Here is a 15,966-nt window from a genome sequence, read left to right as displayed (position 1 = left end):
GTCCTTCAATGGGCACGGCTGTACGGCAGAGTGGGCGGGTGGGACAGCCTGTGGCAGTTGGCCCGGCGGCATGCAAGCGTTTTGTGTCAGCGCATGACACGCAGCGCATTCGCTTTGTCATACCTCAGTACGGGGCTGTCCAGCGCAGTCATGTATTGAAGCGGCCGCGGAACAGGCGTCGGCGAGCCGCGGACCATCGAACCATCTTGGAGCGTTGCCGGGGCGGACGAGGTAAGGGCATTGCGGGGGTCAAAGTCAGCTGTTTTTATCTTGAGAGGCTCAAAATTTATGCCTCGACGCCTGCTTTCGGGCAGCAAGGCGACTCGGGCTCACACGCGACCATCACCCAATGTCGCCCACAACGAGCTGCGGCCTCAGCCGCGCTAGCGCTGGGGGGGAAAGAGGGGCCGGCATGGGCGAGGCATAATGGCGCCACGGAGCGCCCTCGGGCAAAGTCCGGCAACCAAGCAAAACAATGCAATGCCCTGGCGCGAGACATCGCCTTCCCGCCATCACGCATCACTTTGTCGAACCAACCCCGAAACAGGGCCCGTGCAATTACTGTTGGCGCGGTGGACCCGGCACTGGACACGCCTTCACCGTTCATCACAGCGGCAGCGCTACCCAGAGAGGAGCCGCTGGCCAGCCCCCCAGCTGGAGGAGTGGAGGCGTGCGGGGACCGCACACGTCACGGCGCACGAGGCAGCTAAGTTAGCCCAAGTACGCACACGAGGATCGCTATTCAGCTTTCTACAAACGCTTGGGTGACAGGGTGGCGACGGGAAGCGCGCATAACAGCAATATGCCAAGCCGGGAAGGTGACTCAACGACCCCGCCGCCGCCCCGTCACGCAGCCAGCAGCAGCAGCCCCACAGCAACAACTGGCACTTTCCCCGGCGGTCCCATATACCCGCCCCCCGAGGCCGACCCAGATGCCGACCTCGCGGCGGTCATCCGTGCCAGCGCAGCAGCTACTGCCGCTACAGCTGCCTCGAGCATGCTTGCTACAGCCGGGCATGGCGGCAGCAGTGGCGCTGCTGCAGCCGCCGGCGGGGCAGCAGCACCCGTTGGGTCGGGCGGCGGGCTGCTGCAGCCGGCAACCCTGCGGCACGCGACCTTGAGGCAGGGTTACTCGCAAGCCCTTGAGCACGGTCAGGCCCAGGGTCAGGGGCTGGGGCCAGGGCCGGGTTCGGGGCTAGGGCCGGGGCCGGGGGAGGGGCAAACGCACGACGCGGTGATGGAGGTGGCGGCGGAGGATGACGGGCTGAGCTGGCTGGAAGCTGCCAGCAGCTACAGCCACAGCTACAGCACCGCCAGCATCAACACGGCGGCTGCGGGGCGGCTGCGGGCGGCGCTGCTGGACCGGGCGGTGGGGTGCTACGTGGCGCAGGGGCGGCTCAACATTACGCAGGTGTGGTGGGCGTGGCGTGGGCGTGTGTTTATGTGGTGGGCGTGGTTGTGTGGCATGCGTGGCGTGCGTGGCTGTTTGGTGCACTTGGGTTGGATGTGAGGATGTTAGAGAGTGCAGAGAGTGCAAGGCACGGCACTAGGGCACGGGCCTTGGAGGCAGGGCACGACAGGTCACGGGATTGACGGGGTCGGACCGGGACCTGATTCAACTTCCACTCTTCCGGTTGCCCAACCCTCCTTACTTGCGTTCCCTTACCGCCTTTTCTCCTTCCCTCCCTCCTCCCCTCCCACAGGCCACCGACTATTGCTTGGTAATGCTGACGCAGCCCCAGACAGCCGGGGGCGGAGGTGATGGTGTGTCCGCCGCTAGGGCTGCGGGCGAGCTGCGGGCGGCGGCGGCTGACACGCTGCAGGCGCTGCTGCAGGTACGTGTGTCCCCATGCGGTCGTACATACCGTGGCCTGGCCACTTCTAACAGGGCATAAGAGACATAGCGAGTGTTGGTGGACGTATTGGGTTTGGCTGGGAGGCGTGCGGTGGAGTCTTGCATGGAGGCGCATTAGCATATTGCGTTGCAGCCCTATCAATAAAATGCAGCTGGCCCCACCCCGCGGCTCCACGGCTTCCTCAGCCCCTGTACCGTTCTTTTCAGCGTGCGTGACGCGCAACGGTGTGTCACATGTCCTTGGGTTGGATGGGAAAGCACAAGGGGAAAAGGGTCGACACTGTGTGTGTGCCTCTCACTTACCGTACTGATACCGTACCGTACCGCACTGATACCGTACCGTACCGTACTGATGCCGTACCTTACATACTGATACCGTAACGTACTGGTGCCGTACCGTGCCGCGGCCCCGCCCAGGACGAGCACCTGGGCATGGTGGTGGACAGCCGCCGCGTGCTGGACGCGCTGGGCCGCGTGGCGGCAGGCTGTTGCGCCGCCGGCCTGGCCTTCGTCGCCCGCAGCGGCTGTAGCAGCAGCGGCGGCTGTAGCAGCAGGAGCGGTGGTGGCGGCGGCTGTAGCAGCAGCGGCGGCGTGGGCGGCGGCGGCGGCGGTGGCGGAGGCACGGGCGGATATGGTGGTGTGCGTGTGGGTGTCAGTGGCGGCGGTGTTCGTGTCGGCATGTCGCCGCCAGCCCCGCAGCCGCAGCTGCTGCGCCTGGCGCTGCGCGTCTACATGAACACGGTGCGTGGGCCTGGGTGGTGTTGACTGCCGCCTTCAATATGATATGCAACAATTCAAAACTGAGCTAAATTTTAGGAAGAATGGGAGGGGCTTTCAGGTCCGGCTCATTTTGGTTTCTGCCTGCTGCGGCTTGGTAGTAAGCTGTGCACCTCGCCCGCACACATGTGTGGCGATCACGTGTGCGCATTTCTGCCTTTCTGCGCGCACGTATACTTGTGTTCGTACGTAGGTGTTCAACCCGCCGTGCGGCTGCGCCCTGACGGCCGCCGCCATGGGCTGCTGTGACGGCGGCGGCGGCGGCGGCGGCGGTGCCAATGTGAGTGGCGGCGGCGACGCTGCGTCCATGAGCAGTGGCAGCGGCATGGGTGGCGGCGGCGGCGGCGGGCGAGGTGGCGGCGGCGGCGGCCATGCCCCTGACTCCGCCGACGTCCGGATGCTCCTGTGCCGCTGCCTAGACCTGGCAGCGGCGGCGGCGGCAGCGGCGGCAGCGGCGGCTGTGGCTGCGGCTACCGCTGCGGTGGCGGGTGTGAATTGCTCAGGTCAGAACGCGGCGGTAACACCGCCGCCACTGCCGCCGCCGCCGCCGCCGCAGCTGCAGCCGCCGCCGCCAGCGCCTGCAGCGCTGTCCTGTCTGGCGGCCGCCACGCAGCTGGCGGAGCTGGCGGCGGCGGCCCTGAGCGCATTCGCCATCCCCGCGGTACGGGCGACGCTGGCGGCGCCGCAGCTTGCGGCTGTAGCACGCTGCGTCACGCAGCTTCTGACAGCTGCCTACGCTACAGCCGGTAGCGGTGGCGCCGCCGTCGGCAGTGGCAACAACAGCAGGAGCGGCAGTAGCAGTAGCAGTGGTCGCACCGCCCCGAGCCGCCAGGGCAGTAGCGGCAGCGGCAGCGATCCAGCGGCGGCGGCGGCGGCGGCGGCGGCGGTTGTGGGAGGCCAGGTGACGCCGCAGCAGCGCTGCTGGCTGCTGGGGCTGCTGCTGTCGCTGCTGCGGCGGCCGCTGGTGCCACACGCACCACTGCTCACACAGTCGCACGCCTTGGGTGGCCTGGGGTTTGGCTTTGAAGGGGCAGTCAGCAGCGGCGGCGGCTGGGCAGGCGGCAGCGTGTTGGGAGGTGGCGGCGGTGGCGGCGCAACCGCAAACGCAGGCGCCGCCGGCGCCAACGGCGGATCCGGGTCCGGGTCCGGGTCCGGGTCCGGGTCCGGGTCCGGGTCCGGGTCCGGGTCCGGGTCCGGGTCCGGGTCCGGGTCCGGGTCCGGGTCCGGGTCCGGGTCCGGGTCCGGTCCTGGCCAGGGTGGCGTTGGCTGGCTGCGGGAGCGGTGGGAGGGCGCCGTGGCGGCGGCGATGGTGGCGGGCTGTGTGGGCCCTTTGGTCCGGGCGCTGCGTCAGCACCACGAACTCCCGGACCACCAACAGCACCACCGGCAGAACGGCAACGCCTCTGCTGGCGCGGATGGCAGCGGCGGCGCTTACACCACCGCCACCACGCCCGCTGGCGGTGGTGCACCTGTGACAACGGCGCAGCTGTCACGGGAGCAAGATCTCGCGCTGAAATGCCTGGTGGCAATGGCTGACGCCACCTCCGCCCCGGCGGCTGCAGCCGCCGCCTCTGGATCCAACAGCGCAGCGGCGGCGGCGGCGGCGGCGGCGGCGAGGCAGGCGGTGGAGGCGGGTGCGGCGCCGGCGCTGATGGCGGTGCTGGCGGCCGGGGGTGATGCCGAGCGTGCCGTGCGGCTGCTGCTGTGGTTGGCGACGGGACCGGCGCCGGGGCTGGCGCCGACGGTTGAGAGTGCCGTGGTGGCGTTTATGAAGATGGCCGGTGAGGTTTCGGTGAATGATGGCAGTAGCAGCTGTTCCGGAGGACTTGGAGGTGGTGGCGGCAGTAGCGAGCAGGCGGCGGCAGCGTTTCTTCGTGGCGCGGCGGCGGTGGCGACAGTGCTGCTGCACGCCGGTCACCTGGGGCGCAGCGGCGGCAGTGGTGGCAGTAGCAGTAGCAGTAGCGCCCTGGGCGGCGGCAAGGGTGGAAGGGGCGGTCAGGGGCTGCTGGAGCCGGTGGCAAGCCGCGGCAATGGCAGTAGCATCGGTGGCGGCAGCGGCGGCGCCGGCGCCGGCAGAGGCCGCATGCTGCTGCCTGCTGGCAGTAGCCAGCTGTACGGTGGCGGCGGCGGCGGCGGCGGCGGCGATGATTACGAGCTAGGGATTGAGGGTGATGGCGACTGCGTGTGCGTGTTCTGTGCCGCCCGCATGACCAACATGGCGGCGGCGGCGGCTGGCGGTGGTGCCGCCGCCGGCGACGCCGAGCCGCGGACAAGGCAGGAGGCGGCGGCCGCGGAGGTGGCAGTGGTGGCGGCCGATGCCGCGTGGCGGCAGGCGAGGTGGCTGCTGTGCACGGTGGCGTCGAGCGTGCTGCTGAGTCGCAACGACCGCAGTGGCAACGCACAGACGCAGCTTGCGCTGCAAGGTTGGCAGCAGCACGCGAAGGTGGAGGTGGCGGCGGCGGCGGCAGAGCCGGAGCCAGAGCCGGCGGTAGCGCCATGGCTCATGCAGCAGCTGCTCTCCCCCGAGGCCCGATCGCTGGTCTCCCTGGCCCTTCATGTGCTGCTGGGGTGCCACGGCAGTAGCAGTAGCAGCGGCATTGGCACTGCCGAGCAGCAGGCGCTACAGCCGAGGAAGTCTTTGGACCCGGAGGAGGAAGAGGCAATAGCTGCGGCCCTGGCGCTGCTACAGCACGCCCTGGGCTATGCTACTGCCGGCACCTCCAGCCCACCCAGCGCTCAGGCGGGCGTGCTACAGCCGTGTCAGGGGTTATCGCCATTGCCGCATTGTGCCACTGCCACAGCCACGGGCCACGGCTCCGCTGGCAGCGCCGTTCCCGGCCCCGGGGGCGCTCATCATCATCGCGGCGTGGTGCGGAGCATCAGCAGCGTCACAGCTGGCGCCATCGGCAGCGGCGGCAGTAGCAGCAGTCCTGCAGCTGCAGCCGGCTGTAGCAGCGGAAGCAGCAGCCGCAGCAGCACTAGCAGGGGATGGGGTGCCGGCTGTAGCGACCCCCGCGCGGTCCGGTCACTGGTGTCTGTGGTCTGGTCGCTTGACGAGCCGCTGGGCCTGGTCCGCGTGCTGACCCACTTCGCAACCGCTGCTACAGCCTCACCCGTTGCTACAGCCCGACCCTTTGCGGCAACGGCCGCTGCTGCTGCTGCTGTTGCTACAGCCGTGGCGGCGCCGCCACGTGCCGCAGCCGCCGCCACGGCGGGGCGCTCGCGGCTGCTGGTCGGGGCCCGCGCGCTGCACTGCCTGCACCACTACCTGCTACTGCTGGGTGGGGTGGGCATGGACGTACTGGCGGCTGTAGCAGCCATGAGCGACAGCGGCGGCTGCGGTGGCGGCAGCGGCGGCGGCAGGTGAGGTTCACAGGAGTCAGGACTTGTGCACTCTACCTGCAACGTACTTATCGTGCCGTTGTCCTTTCTCGTTCTCCGTCCGCAGTCCTTTAACTTTCCAGCCGCATTGATCGCAAACCTTGCTTGGCCATTCTTCCAAATCTTGCTGGCCAATTACTCGCAATCTCGCATGCATGTAGTGATGGCGCTCTGGCCCAGCTAGCGGACTGCCTGGCCGCACAGATACACACACTGAGTGCCGGTGCGGCACACGCCGGTCACACGGCGGCTGCAGCTGGTGCAAATGTGGGCGGTGACGGCGGAGGCCGCGGTGGCGGTGGCGGTGGCGGTGGCGGTAGCGGTGGCGGTGGCGGTGGCGGTGGCGGTGACGGCAAAGATGGTGGTGGGGATGACCTGCTGCTGCTACAGCTGGCGGCGTGCGTGCTGGACGTGGCGTGGCAGGAAGCCCAGCGGCAGCTGCAGGAGCGGCGGCAGCAGCAAGAAGAGGTGGCTGCGGCGGAGGAGCAGCAGCAAGAAGAGGCGGCTGCGGCGGAAGAGCAGCAGGTGATGGCAATGGCGATGACGGCGGTGGCAGGTGACGGTGCCCACAGGGGCCTAACGAAGTGCGCAATTTCGCGGTGCCGCCAATCCAAGGCCGGGGCACCTGTGGGACAAAAGCAGGTCAACGGGGCGACACGCGGCGGCCTCAGTGGGGAGCAGCAGAAGGAGGAGCAACAGGAGTTGCAGCAGCAGCCGCTGCGCGGCGCTATGGCCTTGGCGGCGGCGGTCGTGCGATGGCCAGCAGTAGCAGCCTTCCTGCAACAGCTGCCGCCGCAGCCGCCACAGCCGCCACAGCCGCCGCAGATGCAGCCGTCGCAGCACCTACTGCCAACTTCGTTGCAGCCTAACCCTGCTGCCGCAGCGGCTGGAGCCCAGCCGCCGCTGACGCCGCCTCCGGTGGCGGAGGCTGCAGGCGCTAGTGCCGATGCCCAGACAACCGCATCGCCACCCTTTCAGGTGGCAGCCGCGGCAGGGGCAGCAGTCGGCTCGGCCGCGATAGCCGCGATGACGCCGGCAGTGGGCACCCCAGGGCTGCCCAGCCCCTTCGCCGCACAGCCGCTGGCGGCGCAGGCGGCGGCGAAGGCGGCAGCGCAGGCAGCTGCGGCGCAGACGGCGGCGCAGGCAGCAGCGGTGGCGCAGGGCGAGGGCGAGGGACACTCCGCCCGCCCCTCCAGCGGTCTGCTGCACAAGTGGCACTCCGCCAGTGAGACCGACATGCAGCAAAGGCAGCAGCAACAGCTGCAGCAGCAGGCGCCGCAGCAACCACAGCCGCGGACAGCCGCCACGGCAGCGCCGCCGCGGCGCCTGCCTCGCGCTATGGCTTCCATCTGCTCCACAACTGCCGGCCGCACCGCCCTCACCGCCCTGTACCAGTCCGTGATGCTGCTGGAATGCGGAGCCGGCAGCAGTAGCAGTGGAATGGGCGGCAGTAGCACCCGTGGCGTGCTGCTAGCCGCGCAGCAGGCGAGCGGAGTCAGCGGCAGCAGTGCGGTGGAGTGGCGGCAGCACGTGCGCCTGCTGCTGCGCGGGCTACTGCCGCTGTTGCTGCAGCCGCGGGCCCCGCTGTTGCTACAGCCGCGCTGCTGCCGCCCGCCGCAACCGGCGGCCCGGCTGCACCCGCAGCCACAGCGCTCGTGGTCAAGTGCCGCAATTACCCTGCCACACTTGGGGCCGGCTGCTGGCGTAGCTGGCGTAGCGGGCGCTAGTGCTGAGGTCGGCGGCGACGGCGGAGGCGAGGCGTGTGCTCAGGCAATGCAGTTGCTGGTGCTGCTGGGCAGTGGGGTGGAGGAAGACGTGAGCGTTGCGGCGGTGCTGGAGGCGGCGGCCGCGGCTGCTGGCGGCTGCGATGGGCAGCAGCAGGAAGGGGCTCAGCACGTGTGTGCTAGGACTGCTGGGAGCAGCAGCGGCGAGCGGATGGTATTGGCGGTGTTGGAGGCGGCTGCCCAACTGCTTCTGCTGCAGCGACCGCGGCCGCGGCAGCGGCAGGGCTTCACAGACACCGCTTCGGCATGGCTGGCCAGCACTGCGGCCACCGCCACCGCCGTTGCTGAGCCAACGGCGGCCGGCTTGACCTCGGCGCCACTGCCCCAGCTTGACGGCGCCTCTCCGCCGCCGCCACAGCCACTGCTACAGCCGCCTGCAGCTGCAGCAGCTGCGGCGGCGGCGCAGCCGCCGCCACCTCTCAACCCGCTGGCGCTGCTGACGCCCTCTCGCCGCGCCTTCCTGCTGCGCCTTTGCGCCCGGCTGCTTGCCACACTCCCGCCGCCGCCGCCGCTACAGCCGCCGCGGTCGCCGCCAACCGGCGTTCCGCGGCGGCCGCACACCACCGCCGCCGCCACCAACGATACCGGTGCCGCCGGCGCTGCTACTGACGCCGCCGCCGCCGCCTCAACGATGGCCGCTGCCGAAGCTGGAGGCGGCGGACACGCAGCCATGACGGACACGACGGCGCCTGCTGCAGCCGACGACGCGCCAGGGGTGGCGGCTGTAGCGGCTGTAGCGCAGGGCGCCGCGGCGCCGCCGCCTGTCTTGCATGAGCTGCTGGCGCTGGCACTGGACGAGCTGGGCGGCGAGTTCGCAGCCCTGATGCGGCGGCAGCGGCGCACGGCACCACTGCAGCAGCAGCAACACAAGCCGGAGCATGTTGGTTTTGGTGCTGCTGCTACTGCGAGTGAGGGAGATCCCAGCAGGAAAAACGGAGGCGGCGCCGGCGGAGGCGGAGGCAGCGGAGGCTGTGGCACCCTCGACGGCGGCAGTAGCAGCCGCCGTGGCTACAGCCGCCGGCCTGGATCCAAACAAGGTATATGCAGAGCTGTTCTCGGACTATGACAACGTCTGCTCATCAACTGTCACCGTAACTGCCACAACCCTTGCTACTGCCGGCCCCTACCTGATGGGTGGTGGCGGCGGCGCCATCACAACCGCAGCCAATGCGTTGGCGGCTGTAGCAGCCACCGACAATGCGCTCCTGCCGCCGCACTTGGACACTCACCACGTCACCCCTCTAGACCTAACCAACCCCAACCCACGCTACGGGCGCCCGGGAGAGCAGCAGCCGTCGCCGCGGCAGTTGGTTCCACAGCGGCAGCAGCTGCACCAGCAACCGTCCTGGCGACAGCAGGGCGGCGTCAGCGGCGGCGTCAGCGGCGGCGTCAGCGGCGGCGGCGGGGACGCCTGCCTTGACTCTGACACGCTCCGAGGCCTAGGCAGTATGGCCAACTGCGCCGCCGCCGTCGCCGCCGCCACGCCGCCGCCGCTGCCTCCTCTCGAGCACCATCTCCACCTCCACGAGCGCGGCACCTTTTCTATCGACATCCGCCGCCGTCAGCAGCCCCGCAATGCTGGCCTTGGCGCCACCACGGCAGCCGCTGCCGTCGCCGCCGCCGGTACTGGCGCCGCTGCTGCCACTGCGGCTGCTGCCGATGCCAGTGCGGCGGCCTTGCAGGCGGTCCGGGCCCGCGCCCGCGCTCGACCCCTGGCGACGGCGGCCGTGGCGGCCGGCCGGCGCCGTCTCGGCGCTGCTGCCGGGGAGGCCAGCAGACCCCGGCGGCATGCTGCTGCTGACTGGGAGGGCGGAGTCGCGTTGATGCGGCTGCTGCACGAGGGCCGTGGCAGCCACGACAGCACGGCAGGTGATGGGGATGGAGGCGGCGGCGATGGGTTTCATCAGCAGCGTGCGCAGGTGGCGGCGCTGGTGGTGGCGGCGCTGGAACTCCTGACCCAGCTGCTGCTGCTACTGCCGCTACAGCCGCAGTCACATCAGCTACAGCCGGTTGTGGCGGCGGCGACGCCAGGCTCTGCTGCTGGTACTGCTGGCGGCTCCGCCGCCTTACTGCCGCCGCCAGCTGTGCTGCGCAAGCAGGTCACCAGCAGCGAAACCTACGGCGGCACAAGCAGCTTCGATGAGGGCACACGCGGGGAGCTGGTTGCGCAGCTGGTGGCGGCGGTGGCGTCCGGCAGCGGCGGCGGCAGCCGCGGCAGCAGGGCTGTATGGGCGGATCATGGCGGCGGAGATGCGGAGGAGCAGGAGGAACAGGAGGAGGAGCAGGAGGACAGGCAGCTGGAAGAGAGCGAGGAGGCGGACGAGGGCGCCTGGGCGGGGCCGCCGTGGGTGGAGGACGAGGGCGCGATGAGCGTGCGGGTTGCGCTGCTGCAGTGCTTGGAGGTGGCCCTAGGCAGCAGCACCCACAGCAACAGCAGCATTAGCAACGACACCGCCAGCAACAAACGCATCACCAGGACGGTGGCAGCCACCACCAAGGACGTGTGTGGTGATGATGCGGCGGCTGCGGACACGGATCCAGCGGCCCGCGGCGCCGCGGCCGCGCTGCTGTTGTTGCGGCGTGTGGGGCCGCCGCTGACGGCGGCGCTGCTGCACTTGTCGGACGATGTGGACTTGCTGTCAGACCCACAACAGCAGCAACAGGCCGCAGGAGCCCTCACGACTGAGGATGACACGCCTGCTGCAACGGCAGCAGCGGCGGCGGCGCGGCGGCAGCAGAGGCGGCTGTCGGGTCTGTTGCAGCTGGCGTGCCGCTTGGTCACCGGCGCATCTGCAGCTCTCACACAGCAAGAATCCAGCCTGCTGCCGCCTGCGGCACCTGCGGCTGCTGCAGTGGCTGTAGCAGAGCTCCTGCAAGCACAACAGCAGCAGCAGCAGCAGCAGCAGGAGCAGCAGCAGCAGCAGCAGCAGCAGCAGCAGCAGTACCTGCTGCACCTGCAGCGGCCTGCGGGCCTATTGCGCCTGGTGGCAGCCAGCACACGTGCCGCCCTCGCCCTGCTGATGCCTCGCACACCGCCACCTCCCACGCCGCTGCTGACCGCCGCGGCTACTGCCACCTCTTCTCCTGCTACTGCCGCTACTGCCGTTGTTGCTTTTGCTGCAACCACGACGACGGGTGATCTGGAAGCGGGCGGCGACGGCGGCGGCGGCGGCGGCGGCGGCGCATCAGAGCTGCTGCAGGTGTGTGCGCGCTGCCTCTCCGCAGCCTGCGGCGCACTGGAGGCCACCGCGGGCGTGTCACACGGCTGGCCCCCAGCAGCTCCCCCAACCCCAAGCCACGCGGCTACAGCCGCGAGTGCTGCAACCGCAGCTACTGCCGCTGACGGCGGCACGCCACCGGCTGTAGCACTGCTGGCGCAAGCGCCGTGGCCGCCGGGGCTGGCGCCGGAGCAGCTACTGCCGGCGGCGCTGCCTGGGCTGCTACAGCGCCTGCAGGCCCGCCTGGTCGCCTGCTGGTGCAGCGGCGGCGGCAGCGGCGGCGGCGCCAGCTGCTACAGCCTCGGATGCGCACTTGGCGGCGGCATAAGTGCTGCCTCTTCAGGGGCTCGAGGCGGTTGCGGCGGCGATAGCAGTGTGGCGGAGGCGGTGTCGCGGGCTGCGCGTTTCACTGCCCGACTAGACGAGCTGCAGAAGCTGCTGGTGAGTGGTGTAATGGTGCGTGTGGGCGCCCTTCACTCAAATGTGCTGTTGTGGTGTTGGTAGCAGACTGCGTGAAACCATTCATGTGCGTTTGCACGCACGCACGCACACACACACACACACACGCACACACACACACACACACACACACACACGCACACACACACACACACACAGGACGGCTGGAGCCCGCTGCAGTGGGCGGCGTGGCGTGGCGACTGCGCCGCAGTGGCAGCTGCCATCGCCCGCGCGGCTGCCGCCCCGCCCCCAAAGCCGCCGGCGGTTCCTCCTAGCAGCGCCAGCACCAGCACCAGCAGCACCGGCAGCGGCAGTAGCAGCCGCAGTAGCGGCGCCAGTAGCAGTGGCAGTAGCAGCGGCACACCAGGCAGCAGCAGCATTGCGCGAGTACGGCAGCTGATGGACTACAGGGGCCGGGTGCGTGCGTGCCTTGCTCCCCTGCTCCTACCTCCCCTGCCTAGTCCTTAAATAGTCCGCCGCATGCCAACAGCGCCAAACCGGCACGCCTGTCAACATCATCCACCCACCCACAAGCACAGTGCGCACACCGGCGGCTTGCATCCCGTGCGAATGCGTGATATGAATCTAAAGTCTGCTGAACACAAAGCTCAAACTCACCTCCTGCTGTCACTCACAGGACGGCCGGGTGTCGCCGGCGCTGCACCTGGCGGCGGCGGCGGACCAGTCGGCGGCGGTGGCTGCGCTGCTGGCGGCGGGCGCAGACCCGGAGGCAACACACGCGGTGAGTGGTTGTGATCACAGTTAGAAGAATCAATGCAGCCATGAGAGTTCCGGGCAGCGCGTGTCTTTATGTGACTTTCTGCTAGTTTGGTTGCCGATGTTGCCAATGTTGATTGCCGATGCTGCCGTCGTTGCCGATTATCGGTGTACGGGTGCATACCATACCGTACTGTATCACTCCAACAGGACCAGGGCACAGCGCTGTTCTCGGCTGCGGCCCACAGCGCCCTCCACGCCCTGGGCGTGCTGCTGCGCTGGCGCCGGCAGGCGCCGGCGTCCACCCCTCCTGCTACTGCTGCTACAGCTGCTGCTACTGCCGCAGCGGCAGCAGGGACAGCGGCTGTAGCGGCGAGTGGCGTGGACACGGAGACACGCGTGGGCGGCCTGACGCCGCTGCTGGCCGCCGCGTCGGCGGGCCGCGCGGCGGTGGTGGCGGCGCTGCTTGCTGGCGGCGCCGACGCGGGCGCGGCGGCGGAGGGCCGCGGTGTGGGTAGCGGCCAGCGGGCGCTGGCGCTGGCGGCGGGTGCAGGGCATGTGGGTGTGGTGCGGCTGCTGCTGCGGTGCAGTCGCATGGATGTGGACGCGGTGGACACACGGGTGAGTTGGATGGAGTGGCCGGGGTCTGTGTTAGTTGCTGCTGTGCGCTGCGTCCTGCAATAGCAGCAGGGAGCGGACCAGGAGCCAGGATAGGAGCCAGGAGCCAGCAGGGAGCCAGGAGCCAGGGCATGCATGCGGAGAGCAACATACGCTTACATGACCTCTGCACACATCCACCTCTGGGACTTGAGGTCTGCTGCATGCGCTCACGCCACGCACCGTACACCCATGCACCCCGCACCCATGCACCCTCACACGTCACACGCCACGCACACACATCCACCACCCCCCGGCAGAACGGTAGCACGGCGCTGCTGACTGCGGCGGCGGCGGGTCAGGAGGCGGCGCTGCGGCTGCTGCTGGCGGCGGGCGCTGACACGGAGAAGTACAACAACGTACGTGCGTACGTACGTACGTGGGCCCTATGTAAAGTGTCAGATAATACCGTGCACCCACGGAAAACGATAACGGTCGTATGTACCGCGTGCGGCGCTCCCTGCTGTACTGATGTACCGATGTAGGACGGCTGTACGGCGCTGCACGTGACTGCGGCGGGCGCCAACCCAGGCCATGCGGGCTGCCTGCGTGCGCTGCTGGAGGGAGGTGCAGACCTGGAGGCACGGCACCAGGTTTGCGCGCGTGTGTGTGTGTGTATGTGTGTGTGTGTGTGTGTGTGTGTGTGTGTGTGTGTGTGTGTGTGTGTGTGTGTGTGTGTGTGTGTTTGTGTCTGGCCGTGCCTTTACGCTGCCCGTCACCTTTGACTAACGGCATGCAATGTTAGTGATGCGCCTATCAAGGAAGCTTACCGTTATCTTCCATGCGGCCATAGGGCGGCCGCCCAAGTGCCCAACCCCATGCCCAACCCCATGCCAAACCCCATGCCAAACCCCATGCCAAACCCCATGCCCAACCCCATGTCCGACCCCATGCCCAACCCCATGCCAAACCCCATGCCCAACCCCGTGTCCAACCCTATGCCCAACCCCATGTCCGACCTCGTGTCCGTCAGCTGGGCTGGACGCCGCTGTTCATGGCCACCTGGCACGGCCACGTGGAGGGCGTGCGGGCGCTGCTGCAGGCGGGGGCGGAGCTGGAGGTTGTCAACAGGGTGCGTGGGGAGGGAGGGTGCGGCGGCACATGTGGGTGGCGCACGTGTGGGTGGTGCACGTGGCCGGTGCGCGTGGGTGCGTGGCTGGCAAGGGATGTGGGTTTTGAGGTTACGGGATCGTGTTTCGCGCACTCGGCGAGCACGTGCACGAGCAAGCAGCGTAGCATAGCAACTGCTTGGGTGCTCAACGGCTCATCACGTGTTGCCCAGCATACGCGTCAGTGTTGACAGACAACCAAAACGCCAGCCACCAACTGCCAACCACCAACTCCCAACCGAGCCACCTGCCGTCAACCGCACAACCGTGCGAACCCACTTCAGGACGGCGCCACGCCGCTGCTGGTCGCGGTGATGAGCGGGCGTGAGGAGGTGGTGCGGGTGCTGCTCTCTGCAGGCGCCAGCATGAGCACCGCAGACAAGGTGCGGGGGCAGCGGGAGCGGTACGTAGGCTCCGTCGATGGACACAAGCACGGTAGGCACGTCACACACGTGCAGACAGCCGACGGCGTTGTCCCCCTGTCGTTGTGACTTGTGAGGGCTCCAGGCCAGGAGTCTCCGCTACCGCGCAATCCTGCGTGCAAAGCAGCCCCCCAACCCTTCCACCCCATCCCCCTCCTCCCCTCGTCCCCCTCCTTTCACCCCTCCTTTCCCACGGCCCCCCCGTTCAGAACGGCTGGACTCCGCTGTTTGCCGCCGCGCTGTACGGCCACGTGGCCATCGCGCAGCTGCTCGTGCGCATGGGCGCGCCGCCGGACCTGGAGACAAGGGTGAGTGAGCGTGGGCGCGTGTGCCGGCGTGCGTGCGTGCGTGCGTGCGTGTGTGTGTGTGTGTGTGTGTGTGTGTGTGTGTGTGTGTGTGTGTGTGTGTGTGTGTGTGTGTGTGTGTGTGTGTGTGTGTGTGTGTGTGTGTGTGTGTGTGTGTGTGTGTGTGTGTGTGTGTGTGTGTGTGTATGTATGGGCGTGTGCGGGGTGGGGAGGGGGGCGGGAGGCCTTTCCGTGGAGGGTGCGGCGGGGCGCGTGGGCACATTAAGCGGACCCCATGGTAGTGGCAGTGCGGCACGCAGGCCTAGCTACCTGGGGCCCACCGAGCCGTAGATAACGATAGAAACACATGAAACCTGAGTTCACCCTGTCGCGCCCTCCTCCACACGCACCATCCGCCCGCGAATGCACCACCACCTGTCCCCACACCGCCGCCTCTCCGCCACGCACCAGGATGGCAAGCAACCCCTGCACGCCGCCGCCATCAACGGCCACGTGGACGTCATTCGAGCGCTGCTGGCGGCGGGGGCGGACCGCGGCGCGCGCACACACGTGAGCGAGCAGTGCCGGCTGGGTTGCTAGGTTGCGCGTGGAGTTGCGTGGATGGACGGAGAAAGATAGCCACAGATGCACACGCACACACGAGCATAAGTCTTGAGAGTAGCAATGATGCCGCTTTCTACCTTACTTGGCAGCCCACACCCCGCCTTGTCCCCTTGCCGGCCATTCCTTGCATGCGCTAACGTACGTCCCCGCCTCGCTCCACCGGGTCCCCTGGGCCCCACGTTCACGCCAATGACCGCGCCAGTCCGGGCAGACGCCATTGGAGCTGGCGATAGGCTTTGGTCGCAAGGCGGCGGCGGAGCTGCTGCAGGCGACGGGCGGTGGCGGCGGCGGCGGCGGCCCGCCAGGCAGTAGCATTGGGCCATTGGCGGCCTCGCCGGCGTTGGCGTTGGCAGACGTGCCTGATGCACGGCGTAGGCGCCTGACATGCGCACAAGACAAGAGTGGTGTAACAACGAGCGCGTTGGGCAGTACCGTACCGTATGTGTCGTGGTAGGTGTGGATCAGGGGGTTAACTTTGAACCAATGCCGTAAGGAAACAGTCGCGCGCGTGGACCAGGGATGGATGGTTTAGGCGGTGTGTCGTGCGTGGGCACCGGGAGCCGCAAAGCGGACCTCGAAGGGGACCTCAAGGCAGACTTTGCGTCTTGAGCATCTCGTGTACAGTCTACTACGCTACGCATTGTTTGCCCGTGCTTCCGTAGCTGCTGCTAGTTTCCAT

General features: G+C 68.4%; 1 protein-coding gene across 1 annotated transcript; it reads left to right on the top strand.

Annotated features, from left to right (window-relative positions):
• Positions 1-126: 126 nt before the first annotated feature.
• On the top strand, positions 127-15,962 carry CHLRE_05g238052v5 (uncharacterized protein). Its single transcript, XM_043062302.1, has 17 exons — positions 127-231; positions 548-1,411; positions 1,704-1,835; positions 2,273-2,596; positions 2,826-5,995; positions 6,175-8,834; positions 8,962-11,456; positions 11,634-11,891; positions 12,112-12,216; positions 12,402-12,812; positions 13,109-13,207; positions 13,334-13,441; positions 13,822-13,920; positions 14,242-14,340; positions 14,589-14,687; positions 15,135-15,233; positions 15,490-15,962. The coding sequence occupies exons 2-17, from the start codon at positions 803-805 to the stop codon at positions 15,739-15,741; spliced, it is 11,019 nt and encodes a 3,672-aa protein (XP_042924866.1). The 5' UTR covers positions 127-231; positions 548-802; the 3' UTR covers positions 15,742-15,962.
• Positions 15,963-15,966: the final 4 nt, after the last annotated feature.

Source organism: Chlamydomonas reinhardtii, chromosome 5 (assembly GCF_000002595.2).
Source record: "Chlamydomonas reinhardtii strain CC-503 cw92 mt+ chromosome 5, whole genome shotgun sequence".
Classification (NCBI taxonomy): Eukaryota; Viridiplantae; Chlorophyta; class Chlorophyceae; order Chlamydomonadales; family Chlamydomonadaceae; genus Chlamydomonas; species Chlamydomonas reinhardtii.
The sequence above is the reverse complement of the archived record's forward strand: the minus strand, read 5'-3'. Positions and strand labels throughout refer to the sequence as shown.

What these genes read in the sequence shown, in the direction of transcription:
- CHLRE_05g238052v5 (XM_043062302.1), top strand. Translation starts at nt 803, where the DNA reads ATGCCAAGCCGGGAAGGTGACTCAACGACCCCGCCGCCGCCCCGTCAC. An exon ending in ACCCGGAGGCAACACACGCG is followed by an intron (nt 12,217 to 12,401) that starts GTGAGTGGTTGT and finishes TCACTCCAACAG; the next exon opens with GACCAGGGCACAGCGCTGTT. An exon ending in AGCTGGAGGTTGTCAACAGG is followed by an intron (nt 13,921 to 14,241) that starts GTGCGTGGGGAG and finishes AACCCACTTCAG; the next exon opens with GACGGCGCCACGCCGCTGCT.